The 24,377-nt window shown below is 43.2% G+C and overlaps 1 protein-coding gene and 1 long non-coding RNA gene across 3 annotated transcripts in view; one reads left to right on the forward strand and one right to left on the reverse strand.

The window, feature by feature from the left end:
- Window positions 1-686: 686 nt before the first annotated feature.
- Window positions 687-24,377, reverse strand: part of ANKRD10 (ankyrin repeat domain 10) — a 31,911-nt gene continuing 8,220 nt past the window's right edge. Inside the window, exons 3-6 of one of the 2 annotated variants that reach the window (XM_019971749.2) lie at window positions 23,999-24,090; window positions 12,996-13,231; window positions 5,409-5,498; window positions 687-2,239 (exon numbers count right to left, since the gene is read on the reverse strand). In XM_019971749.2, coding sequence (XP_019827308.2) covers window positions 1,773-2,239; window positions 5,409-5,498; window positions 12,996-13,231; window positions 23,999-24,090 — 885 coding nt within the window. In that variant the 3' untranslated portion in view covers window positions 687-1,772. Of the gene's footprint in view, window positions 2,240-2,897; window positions 3,010-5,408; window positions 5,499-12,995; window positions 13,232-23,998; window positions 24,091-24,377 lie in introns of both variants that reach the window. The other variant, XM_019971750.2, reaches the window with a different exon arrangement.
- LOC139186257 (uncharacterized) lies at window positions 5,497-15,028 on the forward strand. The gene is made up of 2 exons (XR_011569824.1): window positions 5,497-6,977; window positions 7,105-15,028. It is a non-coding gene; the product is annotated as an uncharacterized lncRNA (long non-coding RNA).

The raw sequence follows: 24,377 nt of genomic DNA on the forward strand, positions 1-24,377 counted from the left end.
CTCATACAGGGGATGAGGGAACGAATGGCACCAGGTTTCCCCTCTCCTGGAACTCGGCCTCTGGCGACTTCGGGATCAGTCCCTTAGAACAGCTTCTGAGGTCAGCGGGGTTCGGGCGTGATGACAGGTGCCTGCACGGGAAGTGGCAGTGACAAGGCGTGTGTCCTGGGTTCTGCCTCAGCACAGAGTAACTTCTGTGATGCTCCAAACAGCGGCCTGGGGCTTCCATAATGTACAGCGAGTACTGAACGTTTTAAATGACGCACTGGGCAGGCCAGAATGGCTATTGTTTCCACTTGTTAACTAAGATTTATGCATTTAAAAGGCTTCCGTGTATTAATATGTGCTGGCTCAAAGAAGCTGAGGAAGCTACGGCTGTGGTTCTTTATGAAGATAAGCGTACAGGCAAGTACTCTCAGCTGACAGCAATTCCTAACACCCCCTCACCCTTCTCCCAAGAGAGACCCTGCACCTCCCGAGAGAAACCCCGTGCCTCCCGAGAGAGACCCAATGTGCCCGTAAGCCGAAAGCAGGTGAACAAACCGGAGGTGCTAACAAGTGCTCTGTGGGAGTGCTCCACGGGCAATCAGAAGAGGGAATCACTGTTCACAGCAGAAAGCAAGGCAACAGTTCCTGCCACAGCGCCCCCGCCCCCACATGGGGGCAAGCACACCCAGAAACACAGCGCGTGTGAGAGGTTTTTATTCAATCTGTAAAGGACAGTTTAAAAACAAAATGTTAGTAACACTCGGAGGACACTGGTTTTGTTCATCTGACACATCTTCTATCTTCACAGATTTTTTATTACAAAAATCAGAAAAGTAAAAATTCAGGACAATAGTCGCACAGTGGAACCACTAGTTGCCTAAACAAAAGCTAATTTCTATAAAACCATAAACTTAATGAAGCTTTATTAAGAGAGATTCAAAATTCTGTTAACTGGATACACGTAGTGGTATATATTTTAAAGCAGAACACCCCAAGAAACAAAAGCAAGGAAAAAAGAAAGTACAGGTCGGAAGAGTCAGTTAAATGTGTTGACCTGACAGTCCCTACAAGGAGTAACTTCCACTGCATACAGAGGAAACCGTTATCTGTGGTAAAAATCCTCAAGCCCGAGTAGGAAACGCGGGTAAAAACACATCAGGTCGGCAGTCAGGCCCAGGCCGCACGGGCTGTCGGTGAAACCAGGGCAGCGAGCGCCAGCATTCCAGGAGGCGCCGCCGTGTTCTCAGACCACTGTGTGTACAGGGAAGACCCTCACCACGCGGCAGGCAGTGAAGCTTCCATGAAAAAGGCTCTGAAAAAGACAAACGCTCTTTTCTTCATACAAATCACTGCAAGAAATCTGTGTAAGGCTGTACCTTGCATAGGGAGATAGCTGTCTTCTGTCAAAAATTCTACAGAGAGGAGGAAAAGCAAGTTCTTCAAAATGATGCCCATGTGCCAAGAGGCGGGTTTACCAGGCACCTCACTTACTGTCTCCGATTCTTCATTAGATAAAATTTAATTCGACAGAAGAGAAAATGGCAATTTACGGTGACATTATTCAAAAGAGAATATCGAGATTGGCAGCAGAAAACGTAGGTTCTAAAAGCGCGTCCGGAAAGAGGCCCCCCGTCCCACGGAGACAGCCGCGCGCTGAGTAAGCCCTGCCTGCACTCGCACCAGGACTTGAGGAGGCCGGCCACTCGGAGCGCGCTTTTCCAGAAAGCTGAAGCACGAGACGCCGCACGGGCGTGGCGCTCCTTCGGGGGCGGAGGCCCGCGGCCCTACGAGCCGTGGGACAGGTGCATGGCGCCCAGCACGGCGCTGTGGCAGCCCTGCTCCGCCTTCACGGGGCTGGCATGCTCCAGCGCGCTGCTGAGCTCGGGGATGCTCTCGGCCGTGTCCCCAAAGCCGTGGTAGTGGCCGTACTGCAGGCTCTCCTCTGCCCAGGAGGGCCTGCTGGCCACGCAGCTGCTCGGGCTCCCGTTGAGGTGCAGGGAGCCGCATGTCTCCGGGCTGACTTGGGTGTTCCTTTCCGGCTCCTCAGTCCCGTTAACGCCGGGGGAGCCCTGGCTGCTCGGGAAAGGCAGCCCTGGAACTAGGCCAGTGCCGACTCCGTTAAGTCCTGCCGAGCACTGGCCACTCCTGCTCTCCATCCCACAGGGCTGGGCCGTGGAGGGGAAGTCCAAGTGTCCATTGGCGACACATCCGTTTGTCAGTGTATTCGATACGGAGCTACTGTTTTTCACATCTGCATTAAGAAATACACCTGTCACCAAAATTCAGAACCAGAAGGGAGGAGAGACTATAAAACGCTTCCTTGCTGCTACCATTTTACAGGATTTATTTAGCTTCTTTTCTTTACACAAACCAGTTTCTTTTGCAAGGCAAAAAACTGTGCGTAAGTGATTTAAAAATAAAACATTACCAGTTGCATTTGCCCGGTAAGGGCAAAGGGCAAGAAAGGAAACACTTAAGAAATTTCACTAGTGTAGGGGAGCCAAATTAAAAAAACTTCAGCTGACAAATATGCCACGTGCAAAATACCAATAGCATTGAACTGCTCTCAGTTTAAGACTAGGTTTGGAGAACAGTTTTAAAAATCATGACCCTCGAAAAAGTCCGTCAGAAATGAACGTTTAAGTGTTCCCAACAAAGGGTTAAAAAACAGAAAACTTCAAGCTTTTTTTTTTTTTTTAAAGAAAAGCAACTGATGAAGCGTGTGAATGAAGGAAGCTCCCAGGGTGACGCTGACAGCGTCCCCGGAGGCCCCTCACCGCGCCTCCTCCAAGGCGGGGAGCCCGCACGGGGCGGCAGCGAGGCTGTGGTTCCTTAGCAACACCTGGATCACACAGCATTTCTGCAAGATGCCACAGAGCAGCACGGGCAGGCCGCAGAAGACCACGAACCCCAAGATCCCATGCGCGCAGTCCTGAGCCACGAGCACGTCCTGAAGTGTCCTCTGGGTTCAGCAGTTACAGGGACTACGGTGTCCAAGGGTCCACTGTCAAAACCCATAATCTGCATATACAGACATCCGTTAGGAGGGGATGTCTTATGGGAAAAAACGTCAGTCACAAAACATTTGGCCACACGGGAACAGGCAATGACAAGTATTTTTCTGTATAACGAAACTTGAGGACCAATACACGTTCACAGGAATTCACACAACAGTACAGAAACAATCTAAGGTCATGACTTGCTCGATGACGTTAAACTTTACCCCAATGTCCTGCACTATTAAAGCAAGGCACGACATTAAAGCATGACTCTGTCACCTTCAGAGTGAGGACACATTCCTGCGTGTCCCCTGGCCCTATCACAGCCCCACACCACGACCCCCGCCCAGATGTGCACTCAGATACGGGTTTCTGTGTGTCCCCAAGTTTTCCTGATGATGGAAAATCGTGGCTCATTCAATGAGCAAAACACCTAACCGTGCCACTAGTTCTCAACTTCCTCGCAGTTTAAGAGAGTTTTAAGAGCTTCTATAAATTCTTCAGAGGACTGTGGATTATTTCTTCTCAAATTAAATGACAGCTTTTCTAGTTAAACTCAAGGCTGGAGAACAAGTGTTTCAAGAACTAAACATGAGGTAGAATTAAAAATAACACAAGCTATTCCCAGAGAAACATTTATTTTTTTCAAAAACCAGAAGCTTTCCCTGGGTAATAAAACTCATGGGTAGTATGGTGACCTTAACAGTTAGTAAGACAACCATGATACTACTAACAAAGATGGAGATTACATTTTCAGGGGACTGGGCCTCGGAAACCCGGCTTGATTAGACTGTACTTTTCCGTTTAATGTTCACTGCGTGTGCGCGGTCCTTCTCTGGTGCCCAGTTAGAGTAAATGTGTTCCATTATGCAACCTCAAGCCAAGGTGAGCGGAACCTCACAGCTTTACGGAACATCTAGTAAAACCTAGCGTGAAAACAGCAAGCGTCCCGGAGACGGACTGAGGCTGTCGGTGCCCGGCCAGACCTGCCTGCCGACGCCCTCCGCTGCCGCTGGCCCGGGACCGCAAACTCTGCTCCAGTCTGCCTTCCAGGACTCGCCCCGCCCCCTCCGCTGTGTCCACCCACTGCGGGTCACCTCTAGCGATCTAATACATTTTGTTTGCTGAAAGAGTGTTATAACTGAAATGATGAAAAACACGGGGAACGCTCACTTGACACCCGTCACATGGGATGCGCTGAGCTTAAATAGTGGGCTGTTCAATGTCAGGTTCAAGTGCGGCATTAAATTTACTTGAAAACCCAGGGAAATAAAATGTCTGAAGATCAAAGAGTGATGACTTCTATCTTTTTAAAAGCATGTACCAATGCCATTTTTTTTTTTTTTTAAGCTGGCTTTCAGTTTTGTTATTTATCTTTAGCCAGGATTTTAAAATGTATTTTCCAATGAGAACTTCCCTTGGAAAATCTATCCACTTCATTTAATTACCCGGCAAAATGGTGACTCTACCCATAACAATTCTGTAGCTTCTAGAAAGATGCACACACTTTCATTATATGAACAAAGATGATTTTTTCATGTACCCCTGGGAAACAAGAATTTCGCATACAGACATAATAATAAAACTTAAAAAAGAAACAGTATCTATTTCCAAATACATTAAAACATTAAGAGAATGGCTAAAACGTTTTCATGCTCACCTAAATAAAAGGATAGAAAAAGGCATTAACTAAATGGCTAAATGTTTACTCTAAATACTAACAGAAACAGAGCCCTTACCTTTTAAAAACCAAAAGTGACTACCAACTGTTTTAATATACTAAAAATTTTAGTGAAAAAGGTGTTTTGTGCTGACACGGTTCTCAGCATTTTAGTAGATTCAGAGTCAATGTCACACAAACCAAAGCGCCCAGGAGGGTTGAGTGGAGGACTCCACACGGCCCTGGCAGGTTACAAGTCAAAACCATGACACCTGCTAGCTCTCAGTGCCTACAGCCAGCCACTCCTTTCGCTGTTTATCCCTTTGAAACTACCAGCAAGAGTAATTTAACAAACGTTTGATAAATTCACCCCAAGGTCCTGTATCAGAAAATGAAAAACGGTAAACCTCATTAAAATCAAACAAGGCACATTAAGCAAAAGCCTCAAATCAAAATAGAAAGATTGCACTTATATTTTTCATATCCATAAAATGCACCAGAACACTGAATTCTTATATCTACAAACTTGTCCAAATCATAGTATGACATTCTTTAAAACGCGGGACAAAGTGCAAAAACTGTCTGCGCCAACTCATGTTAGAAATAACACGCATACTGGTTCCTGCAACGACAGGGGGTCTGCATTGCCGAAACAGTATAGATTTCTATCTCTTTGGGTCCAACGGAACCGCCCTCCGGCAGTTTGGTGTCTTCGACCGTTGGACCGCGGCTGCGGCTAACGGGAACCTGTCCGCCCCCACCTGTGGCGAGCTCTCTGTCCACGTGCATCTTGTCGGGGTCGTCTTCCACCTCACCACTCGCGAGCGGCATGGACTCATCCAGACTGTGGGCTGCGCAGAAAACAGACATGTTTAGGTTCCTTGCACCCAAGACAGATGCGCCTCACTCTTTGTCATCAGAGCACTGGATGCTCCCAAACTGCCAAACAGCTTAATAATCTATGGATTACCAATGACCTTGGCACATGACCAAGAAACTTACTTTCCCACAATAGAGAATAATTCCTGAAACGTGCAGCTTTGATGAAGTCATGGCAATTCAGACACCTACTCAAGATTTACTTGCTGGCATAAATTCTCATTTAAGGCTGGTATTTGGGCAACATAAAGCAGTTACGTAACTCGAAGACATTTATTTCTAAATACTTCTAAAGATTCAGGATGGTCTGTTACACCCCCAAATGTTCCTTCAGTTGTTTTTCATAAAGAAATGATAATTCTTGAGTAACATAAAAACCATTATAATGATCCTCAAATTTAAAAATCAGTGATTTCATTAATAGAAAATAAATTCCAAGATCAAGACAAGCTCGTCGGATATGGGCTGAGAGCAGCTCTGGCCCTGTGCCCCAAGATGTGGCGCAGCTAGAAACGCCCAGTAAGCTTCTGGGCTCCAGGACGGCAGGACTGAAGCTACGCATGCGCCTCAGGGCACGCCCACGCTCGCATTGTGGAGCACGGCGGGTGCGCACACCTGGTACCCCTTCCGGCGGGGCTCACACACTGCAGAAACACCTCCTGCTAGCCCTGGGGCCCCTACTTCTCAGGAGCAGCCACTGCCACGCTGCGCATAGCTATCCAGTCTTAAGCAGCAGGCATTGTTACGACATCGGATCTGAAGGATCACTCGCACGTCTTGCCAATATTCATTTACCACTAAACGAACACATCCCAACAACGAAATTCAAAAGGATCCTTAAAGCTGAGGAACAACTCCCTGAATGGCCACCAAGAGCTCACCCACTACCCAGCTCCCCACTGCTGCCTGAGCGGGGCTCCTTTTCCATCACAAACACCGTAATTAACTACCATCCCTATAAACACACTTTTGCATACACTTCTGCTTCTCCACCATGATACACTAGAATGGTTTCTGGGTCACACGATATATACAACAAGTAAGTAACAAGTTTCAGTGCTATTTCTTTCAAACAAACATTTAAAAACACAAAGACTTGAACTCTGCAGCTGCAACTACTTCTAGAGGCACATGAATTGTTTTCAATATCGGAATGAACATATCAGTTTCAGAGTATCCCCAAACTGTTAAAAGTTTTAGATGAAAAAGTCTTAAGAGAAACACAAATTCGATGATCAGTATGCAGAACAGACAGAATGGTGTGACGCGTGCTGTTAAGAGATAGCAGAAATCTGCATAGACACGAGGCCATGAACACCTAGAAATAGAAGTGCTTTGAAACCAGAGGCAACCAACGGAGGACTTCAGTGGTTTTCAAAGCTTTTCTTAATCCTCCACAAGCCCCACTGAGGTCACTGATAGGCTAGGTTCCAGCTTCACCATCAAACAAGGTACTTTCAAGAAATCAGTGGTAAACAGGCCATCTTTTCTTTAAAAAAGGGGGGGGGGGTGGTTGGGGGATGGAAGTTCAGGTACCAGGAGACAAAACCCTCCCAACCTCTGATTCTGTTTCTGCAGTGACGCAGGACCCACGTCTGACAAGCCAGACCAGGCAGTTGACTGAGAAGCAGAGCGGGCCTATTGGGCAAAGCCACAAACAGCCTCAAACGAAAGCGGATACAGCACAGACAGCCTGACGTGGCCATCCTTCCGACGCCTGGCTTTGTTCTGGAGTTCAGGGCCAGTGCTCCTCGGGGAAAGGGGCATCTAGGTTACAGCTGCAACTTCAGATCTCTGAAAGCAGGTTTTAAAAAGAACAACGGACAGGTATGACATGAGGACCCCCTCTTCCCCAAAAGGGCACAACAGAGCAGCTTCACAAAAGCAGGTCAACCGTCTCTTCACTCCCCAAGCCCAGCGCCCGGAGTGTCCCATCAGTGAATGAAGCCCACACTCTAGCTAGAAAGGGCACAGGCACAGGAAGCAAGCAGCACCATTAAGAACAGGTAATCAAGACTGGCAACAAAATGAAGCAGGACAAGAGAGCAGACCTGCCACTAGGGGGCCGGAAGAGCTGGTGGCGAAGGGAGCCAGAGGACATTCAAAGGAAAAGTGCTGTAGACAGGAGCAAGACCCAGTGCGGCTTTGCAGCAGAAGCTGACCCCTAACTAGAGACCCACGCGGTGCGCCAGCAGCGCTCCTCCCAAGGCTCTCCTTTCGGGTGCATCTTTTGTTAACGCGGTTTCTCACCAGCAGAGCGGGAAAAACGTGTACAAATGAGACAGACTAAAGGCTTTCAGATTTTAAGAAACTCTTTACTAAACGCGGGAGGCATATGCTAACGTGGACAGCCTAGAATTACCTTTCTCCGTAGACACTCTGTGAGGCGTTTTCCCCATGCAGGATTTATCTGCCAGGATTTGCAACCACTTGCCTGCTAACCTAGCTGCCTAGAACCCCTGGTAATGTATCTTATACCAACGTTTCCATGTTTTTCTTCCCAGCACCTGGAATTAGGAAGGGCTCAGACAGCTCCATGGGAGCACAGAGGGTGTCACCACTTACCTTTTAAAACTGCATTAAAAGCCATGACATTAAAACCAGCCTTGCAGAACTGTAAGGACACGGATCTGGACTTGACTCCCGTCTCCCACACATCACTATCACTATCACGATCACCAAGGCAACTACCACAACGCCCCACGCTGCGTCTGAGAAAGGTGGCTTGTAGACATTTCAGAAAAAAGACTTTCTTCCAAAATGTTTGATTCTATTTGTTTTAGAAAAGAAGTATTTCCCTATCTTCCTACTCCGGTTAAAAGGAAAAATGATGAGACACTTGTTAAGTGTCCGTATCTTTTGACTTCCAAAGCAGTTATCTGCTGACATGACTCCGGTACACGCCAGACAAAGCGTACTCATGGCAGAACATCACCCAGGACTGCCTCAGAATAAACCCAGTTTCTTCGCCCAGAGGCAGAGTCAGGACCAGGTGTGACCACTGCCCAGAAGCCTCCTGTTCTTGACGTTGGGGCTGAAAGAAGCTCCATTTGGGAAGGTGCCCTGGGGCAGCATAGAAACCTGCCCCTGAATTTTCATATAAACCAGAGAGCTGAATAAAACTAAAGCCAGGTACCAGTGTGGATCTAAAACTACAAAACGATTCCTGATGAAGGACATAAGAAAACAGCAGGAAACCCTTCCTTAGCTTTTAAAGACAGGGGTCTGCAGCACTACAGAAACGGTTGCCACCAAGCAGCTTCCCTTTGTGCGGGCTGGTCAGCTCGGGCAGACGTGCCCGAACTATGCCGTGCAGGTCCCTGATCCTGATGCAGAACCTGTACACAAGACTGATCGCCAGGCACACTTACAGAGGTACCTAGGGCTTATGAAAAACACCTCATCAGGATTCTTTCACTTTAAAGGCAGTGAACTCTCTCAATGGGCAAAACCAAACCTACACAGTCCTGTACTTGAAGATCTTAAGTGCTTTACTTAGTTCACGGGGTGTCCTCCCCTACACACCACCAGCCGAGCAAGCACTGCTGGGCACTTCCATGCATGGAGCCCAGTGAAGCTGGGGTCAGGGTAGCGACCTACTGCCCTCTGTGCCTCTTCAAGGGAAGACCTAAGAGCCGACCCGTAACCAAGGTCACTCCCAACGTTCTGGCCTTCCCGCTGGTGAAACCCCATTCCCCAAGAAAGGAATGGCTTCTCTCCATTACTAACTAGAACTGTTCTCTTCTCCTCACAGCACATTTTACTCAGATCACCCTCTAAAGGAAAAGTCCTATTAGAACCTGAACAGTACAAAAGGCGGGGAGGAAGGTGGTTCTACCAGTAACCTCTCCTGGGACTCCCACCACAGCCCCACAGCAGACGGGGGCGGGGGGAGTTTAAGAGGGCAGGTGAACGGAGGGGCTAACTACAGAGTGACAGCTGCGGAAACACTAACGAGGGATCTGGGGTTTTGTTAATAGGTGGTGGAGGGGAAGGTGCACGTGGCACAGAGGAGCCGACAAAGCGTGCCAGGAAGGACCTGCTCCTGGCCAATGCGCGCCACAGCCACCACGTGCTCGGAGGCCAGACGGGCCTGTGAGCTCTGCCGAGCTCAAGACTAACCCAAAAATGACTCTGCTCTTAAACGTAATTCAGTCAGACGATTCATATATATATATATATAATGCTATGCCTTTGGAGAGTAAAACCATCTTTTGTTAACTGGAATACAAACATTTGGTCAAATTTTTAAAAGCAAACAGCCATTTGCTGCAAATAGGAGGGAACACTAAGCAGCGTCAAGGTTCAAGTCTCTCGTGTATGTCAGATACACGGACCTCAACTAGAGGGAACCACGTTACAAATCTGGTTTCTGGAGGAGGAAGCAGCAGCCCACTCCAGTGTTCCCGCCTGGGAAGTCTCAGACAGAGGAGCCTGGTGGGCCAGTCCACGGGCTGCAGAGTTGGACAGAACTTAGTGACTGAGCATGATCACTCAGCAATCTCCAGTCACATCCCCTCCTTTCTCCTTGTCTTTTTAAGCCTGGTCATCCACGAACAATTAAGAACAGAAGGTGGAGATTCTTTGTTATTTCATCCTGAGGAATGTGGGCTGAGCAACTTCCTATGACTCATTTTAAGCAAAGTCAAACTGTATTTTTCCTAAAAGGTGTTTTTAAATACCTAACATGTTATACATGAGATGCTAAGCTCAGTAGTATACTTATTTGATTAAAACAAAAACCATGAAGTCAACTTAACATCTGAGATTAATCTGGTACCATCACAGCCTCCTGGGGATGGCAACTGTTCACCCAGATAAAACGAGGTTCCCAGGTCAGCCTGTTGCTCACACCGCCTCTCCCCGTCAAGGCTCTGGAGCCGCGCCTGAAACTACTCAAGATTAAAAACAAGATGAAGCTTCTCTCGTGGGCGGGAGTGGCATTTTTCTCTATCCTGGATCATCAATAATTTGGACCAGTTTCCAAGGAATACACTTGTGAACAATTGTACTGTTGCTCCTATAAGCTAGAATGCTAATAGCCCTAACAGATTTTATTCAACAGCTGCAGCTGAAGTCCTGAGGCCCACCTGTCATTCTACCCCGAGCAGATGGTTGGTCAATGTGGAAGGGAAAAAAACCCCCAAACCTAGTTATTATGAACTGATATTTCCTTGCATTGTCCTAAATGAACCAAATCTCCCACACTGGGGAAAATATTACCCTGAAATACTTTTCATCAGTATCAATCTTGGATTTCAACTCACCCTCCTGAACAGGGTGCATGCTGACCCTGGTGTAAACGACTGCATCGAAGACATTCTAAAGTACCCACGTCTGCTGGACAACTTGCTTTCAAAGGATAGTTTGTATTTGGGCCATACAAATCAACGATCAGTGCCTTAAGTTCTTTTACATCATATGGTTTTCAAAGGAAAAACCACTCCAATTACTTTAAAATATTTAAAAACCATTTATTAAGAGAGAGATCCTACTCTCTATGGATTGCAGGAGGTAAACTTTCACAATCGTGACACCAAACTGAAGAGTCAATGTCACAGGACGCCATCTGTCCTTTAAGAGTTGGCTCAGCCAGAAAAATCTCTGCAATTAATAGCTTTTGGGTATATTCCACACTAAAAACATCAGTATGTCTAATTTATTAAATTCTAGGAATACAGAACAGACTAAACTTATTGATAAAGTCCAAGCTGTGTAGCCAAGATACTTCAGGCATGTTTTTAAAAAAGGTAACCAAAGATTTAACGCCCAGCCTTAGGTGTGTGTATCACCTGTGAACTCAAACGCCAGGTTCCAACCTCATTTTCTTAACTGGCTTCCTTGAGCTGACTGCTAGGAATGGGGCACTTAGGGAAAGTTGTACCTTGAGCTGAATGTGCAGAACTTTAATCTCTTAACTCAGCTGACCAAGATGAATCTTTGTCTGGAAGAGGAAAATAAAATCCCCAAATACCTGCATAATTCTTCAAACCCAATTTGTGCAGTGACAGGGCCTAGGGTGCAAATTCTTAAGTTTCCAGGAACCCTTGGAAAGGCTCTTCCAGACACATCAATAAGGAGATACTGGCCAATTCAACTGAAATTGAAACCTGAAGAGGCCAGTTTAAAACTCTTTAGGTACATTTGAATCTTCACTGAACGTTAAGTGACATCTCTTTAAAAAAGCTAAGCAGAATTTAAGATTTATCCTGTATGCTAACACGACAGGGACACGCATGATCCCTGTACCAGGACACAGTGAAACCAGCTCCGCCGCCCCAGAATGCTAACCAGGCAGGAGACAGAACGGGGACTAGTTTCTGAAGTCTACACATACCTTCATGTTCTGGGTATGACTTTTACAACATCCTTCTAAGGATTAGGCCCGTAATTTATACAAGTTACGAATTTTAGAAACTATTAAGTCCATACATTCATTTCTATAGAAAAGTTGCGTAATCACAACTTTTCACAGTGACCAATATCTTAAATGTTGTGAAGGAGAGAATTCACTTTTTACTGACTCTGGGAGAAATGCTCTTGTCTGGATATGTGCCAGTTACATTAAAGAGGCACAGCGCTGGGAGGATCAGGCTGACACATCGAATTTAAAGACAGGAGCCACTCCGGTTTTCTCAGACTATACTTGAACAGTTTCTTTTTTTTAAAAACCAAAGGGCATGATTTTGTATTTATCCTTGGCAAATCTTATCTGAGCACATAATTTCAGTGTGATTACTTTCACTGTCACCTCTAAACTTCCCTTTCCATGTAAGTTTGCTGAACATTCCTGCCAAGCTACTAACGTCTTCTGATTATATATATTAATTTTCTCCCCCTAAATGAAAGGGACACCTCAAAGAGTGACTAGCTGACTGTTTATTTACACGTCCTGAAACCATCTAGAGATAAAAAGCTGGAAGGACATGAGAACCAGAACACTTACCTTGGAGACGCGACCCCTCAGTGTGGAGGCGGCACACCAGGCCCCGCTGCGGCACACACCCCCCACACCCAGGTGTGCAGACCAGCTGAGGCCACGTAGCAGTGCAAACACCCACCTTCCCCGATGTGAAACTGTATTTTACATCAGACCAACAATTGTTCTAAGTCCAGGAAAATTCACAGGAAGAAAAAATGAGGCACAGGGGCAGATTTTTTTAATAGTTATATTTCAAGCAGGTACAACAAACGGGAAGACTCTAATTCACGGCAGGTAAACCTGGGTGTGCAGAGTTACATACACACATTTACGCTTGGGCCGAACTGCCCTCGCACATCCTCCCCTCTCGTTAAATGGCCAATCTTCCAAGAAGCAACACAGGAAAGCCTCCTCCATCACTGCACCAGAGTCCTCAGGGCACAGCACCCTTAGTGAGGGAGCCGTCTCCGAGGCGCGCTCAGCCGTAAGAAGAACACACGTTAGAGAAGAAACAGGCCTGCCTGCCCCGCCCACAAAGCGGTCTCACCTGCGGGTCGAGCTTTCTTCATGCCAAAGGGTTCCGAATCTTCCAGGCATCTCTTGCGGTTTGTTCCCACACTAACGTGACTAGGAAATACACTCGGATGGCCTCCGTTTAAGGTGCCATTGTGACCGAAACGAGTCAGATGACAATTCTGGAGGTTCAAGAGAAACTGGGTACACTCTTGGAAACCCTGGGTTTGAGCAATGTCTGCTGCCGTCAGGCCACTGGCATTTCTCAGGCTGTACGACACAAAAACACTGAATTACACCCCATTAGCACGTTCATCTGGTCTCTGCTCCTGCTGCACTGACTAACTATCTGAAGGTGATATGAAAGAGCATACAGATTTACAGCAAGTCTTCATTAAAGAAGGAGCTGCTCTTCCTATCTCTGTAACTAACTTCTCTCTTACGCACATTTGATTACTAAACAAGATTTGGGAGATAGTAATTTAAAAATCAACATACTAAACTTAAAAAAATAAAAGGCATCTTCCTATTTAACGTCTCAAAATCATTTTTTATGTTAGTCTGAAGAATGAAAATTTATGCTAACTTCAGACTTAACCTGAAACTGAATTCTATATTATCTGCACTTAATAATCCATTCCTTTAGCTCCAGTAAAATCATAACAAACAAACATTTACTGAATTGTCCATGGCATTCATAACAACTGACTTCCTAAAAGCAAAGACAAATGGCTTAATGACAAGCCAGAATTTGTGCTGACATGTGACACCATAAGTGGAAGTTTAGATGGATGCCCTGAAACTGATTCATCGTCAGCCTGGATATCTGAGAAGCTGAGTTTTTTGAGATTTTGATATTTTGGCCATAGGAAAACTTGTAGGAGTTTAGATTTTGGCATTTGAAAGCATGTGAGTGCATGTCTTCTTCTGATACTGTCCTAGGAGCTATCCCTGAGGCCGAGTCCTACCACCAAGAAGAATCAACATCACTCTGTAGTTAATCCCACTGACAAGTACAGGACCGATGTCTCTGCACCAGCTAAGATTCAGACTAGTCAGGAGGGGTGGCAGAGTATAAATGAAGGCTCTGAGTAAGATGGATAGGAAAGAACCCGTTGAGATTGTACGTCTTAATTAGGAAACAATAAAAATGGAGGGAACAAAAGCAACTCCACGATGAAGTTCCCCTGGAAGACAGGAAAATACACCGCTCTGTGTGATGAATCTGTAACAGAGCAAACCAAGCTGTCGCTGCAGGCTGATGCAGTCAAACTGGAGAAGTGCCGAGGAGCCCAGGCAGCGCCCCACACCTCACGGCAGACCGCTCAGCTCTGACCAGACATAGGCCTCGCCTTGTCCCGAAAGAACAATGCACAGCCCCGGACACTTGTCTCCTAGATGAACACGTTAATGGGGGAATAACTGTTTCAGAGAGAAAACTACAGAATCAGGGACAAATAGGGATCTTCCACTTTAAAGATACCATAGCCCTGTATTCCTAGTTCCAGCCATAATACTCAGGACAGTCAAAATTCAGAAATGAAACATCCACACACGTTTGACAATCACTAGATATGTTTCCATGTTTAAAAGCACGAGAAAAAGAAATGATTTATACAGTTTGAAGAAAGGAAAAAGCCTAAACTCAATTTGGTCAGATATAAATGAGACAAGACTCTAGAATCCCCCTAACCAACGATATTTTCTTAAAAATAAAAGGCATTGTGTGTAGGACTACTGGGAACTAAAACTGACATTTACCTTGTGGCTATGATTTCTGATAAATATTATTCTAAAATTTCATAGTGTTTTAATTTTGACATAAAGAAAGGAAATACCCAAGTTTTGGCAAAGTTAATTACATTAATTATGTGCATATAAAATAATCATATACTTGAGATTTAGTATCAGCATGCTATACAAATTTAATATCAAGTACCTTTAAGACTGGGTAATTTTTTAAAGGGTGTATTTCCTTTTCAGAAGATACCAGGAGTGAATGGTCCAGAAAGGTCCTCTATGAAGAACGTGAACAGAGGAAGGGGCCACAATTAAAAAAAAATTAAATCAACACAATCTGAAAAGATGAAGACCTAGACTAAGCAGTTTATAAAATGATTTCTATGGATATGACTATGAACTCGCTCGCCAAAATCAGATGTAGAAATGAGGAACTGTTGCTTGACATGAGGACACATAAGCTGTCAGTGGAAATCACTCCTCTAGTGGACGATAAAATAAAGAACAGCACAGACTTTTAAAATGCCATTTACACCAGAAATGCCAGTTCACCGAGGAAAGCTGAGATGCTCAGGGAGCAGGCCAACTTTTTAAAGTCATTGAAAGCAAAGCTGTCCAAATTACATTCAGTTCCTTTGCTCTTAAGCAGCCTGAGACTGAGTTTACTGTTCTTCCACGGAAATACAAGGAAACATAACAAGTAAGGCCGGCATCCAGAGACCACAGAGACTGTCTGTGTCCCAGGGGGCAAATCCGAGAGAACACAGGCAGGGGCTCCCGCCACCACAGGGGTCCGACACGAACACGTCACTCAGCTTGGCTGGAGCCCAGCAAATTTCCAGGTGGGGTGACGCAGCGCCTTCACAACTCCAAAGAACAGTCGCCAGAGTCAACTCACGCTATGTGCCCCATGTGTGGACCAAGAAAGAGCAATCATAAGCCAAGCTGAACTTCAACTGGCTCCTCAAGTAACTCTGGGGGGTCGAAGAGTGACCCAAAAGGGAGTCCCAAACATTCCAGAAGACATACGGACAGACGCCAGCATCTGGGACACACGGTAGCTGCGGAAGAACTGCTGGACCGTAATGTCAGCACCATCTTTGGAGTATTATTAGAAATGGGACATGCAGTATCCCTCCTCCACTTCTGGTGAAACTACAGCAGACTTCCAACTATGTGATTCTCGGTTACTAAGGGCTGAGTGCAAAATCCAGTTTGATGGAGCTGGCGCTCCCCTAAAGCAGACGGTCTGTGAACGCCTGGCCCTGGTGCAGGACGGCAGGCCTCCCTTCCCCTCCCCGGTTCCCAGCGCCTTCCTCCCGCGCCCACACTCACGCCTTTCTCCACCTAGTGTAACACGCTCCTCTGCTCTGCTCACATTTAGATCCTGCTCTACTGGCCGTGCAATCGTACGGGGCACAAGAAGTGGGTGGGAAGGCATGGATGGGACCACCAATTCCGGGGGCAGGCACTTTTCCTGGAAAGGGCTAGACAGCAAGGATCCATCCTCTCGTTGCCGCCCGAAGCAGCCTTAGATGATATGTGAGGATTACAGTGCTCGCTGTGTTCTAATAAACCTTCAGCTACAGCCATTGGAATCTGACTTTCATATATTTTTACATATTGTGAAATGAAACATTATTCCTTTGATTTTTCACTCAACCATTTAAAAAATGTAAAAATCATTCTTAGTTTATGGGCCATACGAAACAAACAACGGGTTGGACTAGTTGAGTAACATTTACCCAGTAGATGATATTAGTAAACAGTCTTCTACTTTTCAAAAATCGGTTGAGGTACAGCTGATTTACAACGTTAATGTCTGTTGTACAGCAAAGTGACTCCGTTATGTATGCCTTTTTTCCCATATTCTCTTCCATCATGGTTTGTCATGATGAAGTTACGATGCTGCAGCTCCTTCTGCTGCAGTGGGACCCTGTTCATCCATCCTGTATGTAAGAGTTTACACCTGCCAACCCGCAACTCCCAATCCTTGCCTTCCCCACCCCTCTTACCCTGGCAACGGGTCTGTTCTCTCTGTGAATCTGCGTTTGTTCTGTAGATAAGTTCATATGTGTCCTATTTTGGATTCCACACACAAGTGATATCATATGGTATTTGTCCTTCTCTGACTAGACCACTAACCCTTAATAAGAGATGTCTACTGGTTCCTGAAAAATGTCTCTCTGGTAATTTTGCATACTATTCAATTCAAACAAAATCGAACTTTTTTAAAGGCTGCCCAATCTGTTAAACCACAAAATGTCAAATACCAAGAAAAATATCTGAAGGTAAACTTCAGAAGAATGTAAAAATAAGACTCTGAGAGAGCAGGGAGAAGTAATACAATCATTCCTATTTCATTTGAGTGTTTTCAGTTGAAAGTTCAAAGTGTCTCACAACTGAATCAGGCAATGTACTTAAAGTGAAGAAGGCGAAACTGCCTTTATAGGTCTGAATCCTCAAACCACCTCTTAATACTTCCTAAGTAGAGGGTTTTCAAATGTACTCCACAGAGGCTGAAAATCATGCTGGCTTTTTGCTAAAGACTAGAATAAATAATAATTAAGTAGTGTAGTTCCCAAGACACTTTAACAAAACAGGCTCAGGTCTTTAAATTCATTTTTTAATATACACTTTCTTGAGCATGTTTCAATTTTGACATTTTAAGAGTTGAAACAGTTACCCTGGTTACAATGTATCATCAATTTATTATGCCTTCAAATTCTAGTGTTCCAAGTGTAAGCAGATTTTAAACCTAGTGATTTTGCTAAAAATCCAGTGGGAGCTGGGCACATGAATGTGACTTAGGATTTACAGGCTCTATGATAATTTTACATTCGAATGTGGCCTCTCGTTGTTACAGTACTTTTTAAACAGTCAGGCCTTGACTCTTCAATCCTGAGGTATTCACTACACTTCCTGCTGACCACACCTACCAACCCCATGAGAGACTGCTGAAGACAAAGTCTGGACTGCAGTCCGCAAACACCAGTCCAAAGGGAAATTCACAGTATCTGGTAGATACTGTGTAAAATTACTCTCAGGAACTGTGCTCTGCATGAAAACGGGGTAGTAATGTAAGTGTACACGTTATTTTCAGATTAAATCATTAAACATACACACCAGTTTAATGTTTTTGGTTGATGTACTTGGGCAAACAGACTGAACCTGATCTAAGATTTCCCGCTGCCCATTTCTGAAAGCAAAAAGCCACATATGGGATGTGCTTCAAATTCTACTTTACCTCTCTGGCCCCCTCTGGCATCCATCTGAAAAGTCTTGGAAAATGGGCAGAGATTTTAAAAAATCAGACATCAGTCAACCTGGGTGCTCAAATTGGGTCTACTCTGTTAAAGTTGTAAAACTGACTTTCTTTAAAAGCTGACATGATCAGATTTGGAGGCTAGTAAAATCATTTGCTACAATTCATTATGAAAGCCATGACGACTGTCCCGTGTCGACAGACTTGGTTCCTGTAACTTCCACTGAGGCTACACAGTCATTCTACCCATTTCCCCCCAATAGTTCCTAGTGTTCTTTCAAAACTGGAATAGGAAAACATGGGAAGACAAAGAACAGTATCTGCTGTGAATTATTCTACTGAATAATTGGCAAAATAAATCAAACTTTTTATACTCCACTGTATTTTCTGTAATAAAATTCTGAATGGTTTATTACAACTTATTATACCTAACAATATATCCCCAAAGAACTTTAGAACAAAGCTCCGCTCTGCTGCCAGCTGATCCCCATCTATTTTCCACTTACAGTGTCACAACATCAGAATATGAGAAGCGTTCCAATAGTTTTCTTTTTTTAAAAAATTTGAAAAACCACGGATCCAGAAGTTTCTGAAGTATATTTAGAGTCTGAGTTGTCACATCACCTTCAGGATGTTTTCTTTTTAGTTAATGCCATGTGACAATGAAAGATAACCACAATTTTTATCTAAATAATATTTCTGTTAAAATTCTGATCTCAACTTAACTATTGTTAGTTTACAAATAAAAAGGTAGATATCATAAATTAGGGTAAGCAAAGCATGCAAATCTAAAGAATCTATATCTGAATTCCTAGATTAGCATTAAAACCAATCACCGCAACAAATACCTCAACAGTATGCCTCGAGTGGAGAAGGGAAGCCATACTGAGCATTCAATGCCACAGCGGTAAGGGTTCGGAGAAGCACCTGTGGCAGTTTCAGCGGTTTCTATATGGAATGCTCCCCCTTTCTAGGATTACTTGAAAAAATCAAGTCAATTCGAATTACGTAGCTGGAAAACATTGACATGTGTAGTTTTTACAGATTCAGAATCTTCTATGTGATTTAAAACGGGCAATGGTTCATAAACAGGAAACTTAAATAATAAGGGATCACATATTTGCAGGCAACATTTTGATTGAAAATACATACACATACACGAGGTGCAGAAGCACAGCTATCGGCGCAGCCACTGCCGCGTGGCCACCGTGCCAAGGGCTGCCACTCTGAGACACTGCCTTCCGTTACTTCTAGTAACGTTTAGCATGAAGCCAATTTAATCATGTCAGTATTTCAACAAAAGTTTAACAGTATGGACTAAAAACCATTAACTCACGATTCTGGTTACTTTAAAATTTGGTATGCTGTATCTCAAATACATTAGTAACTATTCCTAGATGGAAATAAGCAAATACATGGAATCATTAAAAAAAAAAAAAGATAAAACATTACTAAACGCCCATTTGTACAGACAAAACATTACAAACATCTAAAATGTCTTCAATAAAAGAAAAACATGTGTATTTTTAACCCTTTGGTATCCAAACTCTTAAATAAGTAATTATGAAAACATTCTTAAATATATTTTTCAGGTTAACAATAGGAAGAAAGTATTTTTTAAAGTTTCTACTTGAATAAATTTGGTGCCAAGTTTTCATTTCAAGTTCAACACTACTGGGGGTAGTTTTAATTTGCAACTGAACCCCAACTATGTCTGCATACATTAAAACACAACAGCATCATTCAAAGAGTCTGACAAAATAGTTAACAGGCTCCCACTATAATTTGGCAAAGGAAAAGACATCTGAATTTAGAAATCATTGGTTTTATTTGAAAGCACTATTTATAAAAGCAGTGATTAAACAAATATTAAAACGTGGGTACTATTCAGGCTGCTATGACAAGTCTAGAGCGCCCCAGGCCCCCCACTACCTGCTCCTTCCCAGCAAGCAGATCCCAGCAGCTGCCTTGGAGTGATCCCTCCACCTGCCTGCAGTCGCTTAATAAAGGAAACCAGAATCAGGAAACCCAGTCTGCTGCAGTGACAAGGCCAGAATGGAACGCACAGGATCCCAAGATCAGAAACTACTACTCACTTCCCCTACATTTCAGATTTGCACTATTACTCTGAAGGGCAAATGGGTGAACAAATGAAAAGAAGTTTCAAGCTTCAAATGTGAACAAATGTCTAATAGAATAAATATGGATTACATTTTGCCACGGGCAAATGTGCAACCAGCTTTCGACACTAACATCAAATATGCTCGTCACGTGATTTGCCCCAGTGAAAATTCTGCTTCTAGACGGGGCTCTATGGGTCAGCAAATAAAGGTGGGTCATAAACCTGGACCAAACTAAACCAACTCCATTTCAGTTATGCATTCTTAGAAGTTCAGCAAAATACTTTTTTTGCAACACTGAAAAATCTATTAAGACCCCATGTTAAGACTTCTGTTAACTTTAATCACCTGTGTCCATTTTCTATATCAGGCAAGAAAGATTTTTTCAGAGTCAATCACTGAACTTGCCTATTTAAGGCCATGGATGCGTCTCTCCCTATCGATGATCATAACTAACTTTCTCTTGGGATCAAAATAATTAAGTTAAAATACATGTAGCTCATTGGAAGATCTATCCAGTCACCACAGAACCAATGGCTTTTATGAAATACTCTCTTATAGAAAGCTGTGGGACTCTGTCACAATTAAACACTGGCACCTGTACAAAGTGATATTAAAATAGACTAGCAAACTGGCCTTTGATGCAAGCAATTCTGAATCTCTAAATCTCACTAAATCCATTTTTCTCTTCTGAGGCATTAAAAAAATCGACTTTTATAGATTGATAAGGAAACATTCTCCATTATCTCTCAAGACAATAAAAATATTAAAAATCAATCAGTGTCAAAGTACTAAAGTAAAGCTAATTCAAGGGCAGAAAACCGTAGTTTACAAAGCTGGTAGTGACAGGTCTTAATCATCAGCAGACAGCAAATTTTCAAGAGTCTTTCTTGGAAATCCCATTAAGACTTAATTTTATATTGTTAGTTGAATTGATTGAAGAATCAACTTTCCCATGATATGATTTGCCCTTCTTCCAATCAAACAAGCAGCATTCAAACTGCGACTGCAAAGAACTGAACTGTCACACAAGCAAAGGTCAAGATGCTGACAGTTTAACTTGATGCAAACTTCATCCTTGAGAAAAAGAGTGAGAAGCATCTGCAGCGGTCTGGATCATTTAAAGCATACACACTCATACTGTAATCTGGCCGCAGCACCGCCACCGTCCTGTTGGTTCTTAGTTTTGGATGGAAACAGTGGCGGATACCAACAACAGTCATATAAGCAGAAACAAAACCTTACGTGAAAAAGAAAACTTGGCACCAAAACTCAAGATGTAAAATAAGAGAAGAAAAAGAAACTCCATCGACATACTCACGTGTGGTGCCAGCACGTGCGCCACCTTAGGGACGCGGCCTACATTGACAAGTAGGGTATGTAACAAACCGCTCTAGCCACGGTCGCCTGGCCCGCAGGCCCTCACCATTATCTACCCCATGACCAAAAAAGCAGCAACTTCAGATTTTGGCCACTTTATGTAGCAGATATATAAAAAGCAAAGTAGGAGTTAATAACAAAATTATTAATTACCACCAAGTGTGATAAAACACTGATACAAGACAGCTCTTAATCTAGTCACAGAAAAAGGAAAAATTTCCACTACTCCATTTACAGCATGTAATATTAACACTCCAGTTCAATCTGAACTGGGGAAAAAAAATTAGTAACTTTAAGTAAGGTAATTTTGTGCCCCTTGATGCTCTTAAAACAAAAAGGCACTGGTCAGGGCTGCACCTTACCATATGGGCAGCCTAACAGAAAACAAAAGACCTAAGTATATCATAATTTGGGGGGGAATTAAAGTATTATTTGTTGGTAGACTAAAAGTATTAAACTATAAAAATGTGCAGAACAGATATTAAAAAGCAATTTACAATTTGGCTTACTGGCAACATTGACATTTTGTCTGTGTGTTAAAACTGAATAACCACACGTACAACAGCGATTAATAATGACCACTGGGCTCTACCTCCAGGCCAAAGACTTACAATTTTAAACGCTGCGTTTGGCAGGTGGCTCAGGCTAAGTATTTGTTCTAAAAACTATGTGAAAGTTCAGACCAGGGAAATCGCCATGTGCAGGGTCCCAAGGGAGGGGCTTATACTGAGAAGGAAAAGCAAGCTGGCACTCAGGCCATGCTCAGTCACACTTGGTGGGAAAGAGACACTCGAGGGTCCTGTAACAAGGACAGAATTGTAAATAAAATGATCTCATTTAAAAAAGACACCTATTAAAAAAAGGACATAGCAAAAGAAAGATATTTACTGGTTCAAAGGATTAAGCTATCCATTAAAGTGAATAAAACATCTTAGTAATAAAATGCTCAGGACCAATTATTGTTTAGAAAAATAAGTCATCAAGAAGATCAACTTCTGATTATTCATTATTTTAATAAATGACAATTAAGGAATTTAATCGATTATTTTATGACTCTGTATTTCATAATCAAAGCTTCTGTTATTAAAATTAAAGATCAGAGTTTTAAACCTAAAAACAGCAAAGAAAATGGCATCTATAACTTTGCTTTAAAGCAATGCATGGAGAATCGTCTCGGTGCTTTTTAAAACTATGTAATATATTCATTAGTGAATCATCAATTGTTTTTACATTACCTTAAGTTATAACTACACATGAAGTCACAAGGCTCCCTGCAATGTAACAGGTGATACAGGTCATAGTTATAACACTAAATGGCTATACAAGTAAATGATTCAAGCCCATACCAATGTCCAGTCTTAACAATATAACACTTCCTGAAACAGAAGCTAAGATACGAAGAGTCTAATGATAGCCCTTGGTATTAGACAGGCCTTACATTAATGTATATGGTTCTGCTGTCCAGGATCTATTTTCAATATTTATTATAATACAGAGTCAAAACAATGAAGTGGAAACCAAAGGGTTAAACTAAGTTTTGTGGGTTTTTTCCCAAAGTCTAAATTTTCACATTTCCAATTAGAATAAAGTGATTTGTAATTAATTTTTCTGAAATATTCAATACACTCGGTAAAACAAGAAAGCTGATATTATCACAGTTATTTTGGTTATTACAGCTCTATAGCTTACACTCAACATTTAAGGGTGAAAACCGCATCCATTTTGTTAATGCTGTGAACTGCAGAAGAAAAATTTTTATAATAAATCTTTAAGAGAAAGTTAATACAAATAAATTTAATACTAAAATAAATGTATAACGCCATGTCTAGCTAATGATTTGCATACACAATCACATTTTAAAATTAATACACTTAAATGCTAATATTGTTCAATGAAGCTCTAAATAAGCCAGTTGATGTAACCTGGGCTAAGACAAGGATATTCGAAAATTATGACATCAGTATCAAAAACTCAGAATGAGTTTGAAGTCTATTGTATACAGTTCCATTTTCCATGGAATTATAAAATCGTTAAAAATCATAGGTTTTAAAACATAAGATGTTCTCATATCTAATAAAAGATAAGGAAATAAAAATTTAGAAAAGCTAACTGTCTGCAAGATATTTTGAGCCAGAGAGGCCTGAAAAGATAATGTAATCCAATTCAAGGCACTCATTTGGAAACTAAAACTTGGCAAAATTTGAAGACTCGCCCACAGTGACACAGCTAGGTGGTGGCAAAGTCAACAATGCCAGGCTCCAAACTTAACGGGTTAACTGTCATCTCCACCCTAATTCACTTGCTCACTCTCATGGCAAGAATTCCAAGGCTGCTGTGGTCAAGGCCCCTTCTGCTGGTGGTCAACTTAACCCATACAACAACCTGCTCACTGCCGCCAACCGATCTAAAAAGCGAAACTGGATTACTAATGTTAAAAACAAAGCTTAGGACTTGTGCTTGCTCTAAACCTGTCTCTAAACACAGCACCCCTGACTACATCTTCCGTTGGCAGGAATAAATGAAGACGCTTACTCGACTTGAGCCCCGTTAGCCACCAGGGCACTAATGCAGTCCAGGCTCCCAGAGCGAGCCGCCTTGTGAATAGGAGTCTCGCCCTCACAGTCCTGAAACGACAAAAATGATACACAACAGTGAAAACATTCAGATCCACATTCCAGAGTCATTAATGAAGGCCGTGGACCACCTCAGCCCTCTTTGAAACAGAGTAAGGCGAGCCAAATTTAAAGCAAAACACAAAAAAAATGTAGATGAAAGAGAACAGAAGAGCAGACCAAGGAAGGAGCACACTCTCCTGGATTCTCAGGGCGAAAACAGAACCACCAAGGGGCCTTGGCAGCAATGACAGCATGTGTACTGTAGGCGCAATTGAGAAATAATTCTTATGGTGAAT

Source organism: Bos indicus, chromosome 12 (assembly GCF_029378745.1).
Source record: "Bos indicus isolate NIAB-ARS_2022 breed Sahiwal x Tharparkar chromosome 12, NIAB-ARS_B.indTharparkar_mat_pri_1.0, whole genome shotgun sequence".
In the NCBI taxonomy this organism is placed as follows: domain Eukaryota; kingdom Metazoa; phylum Chordata; class Mammalia; order Artiodactyla; family Bovidae; genus Bos; species Bos indicus.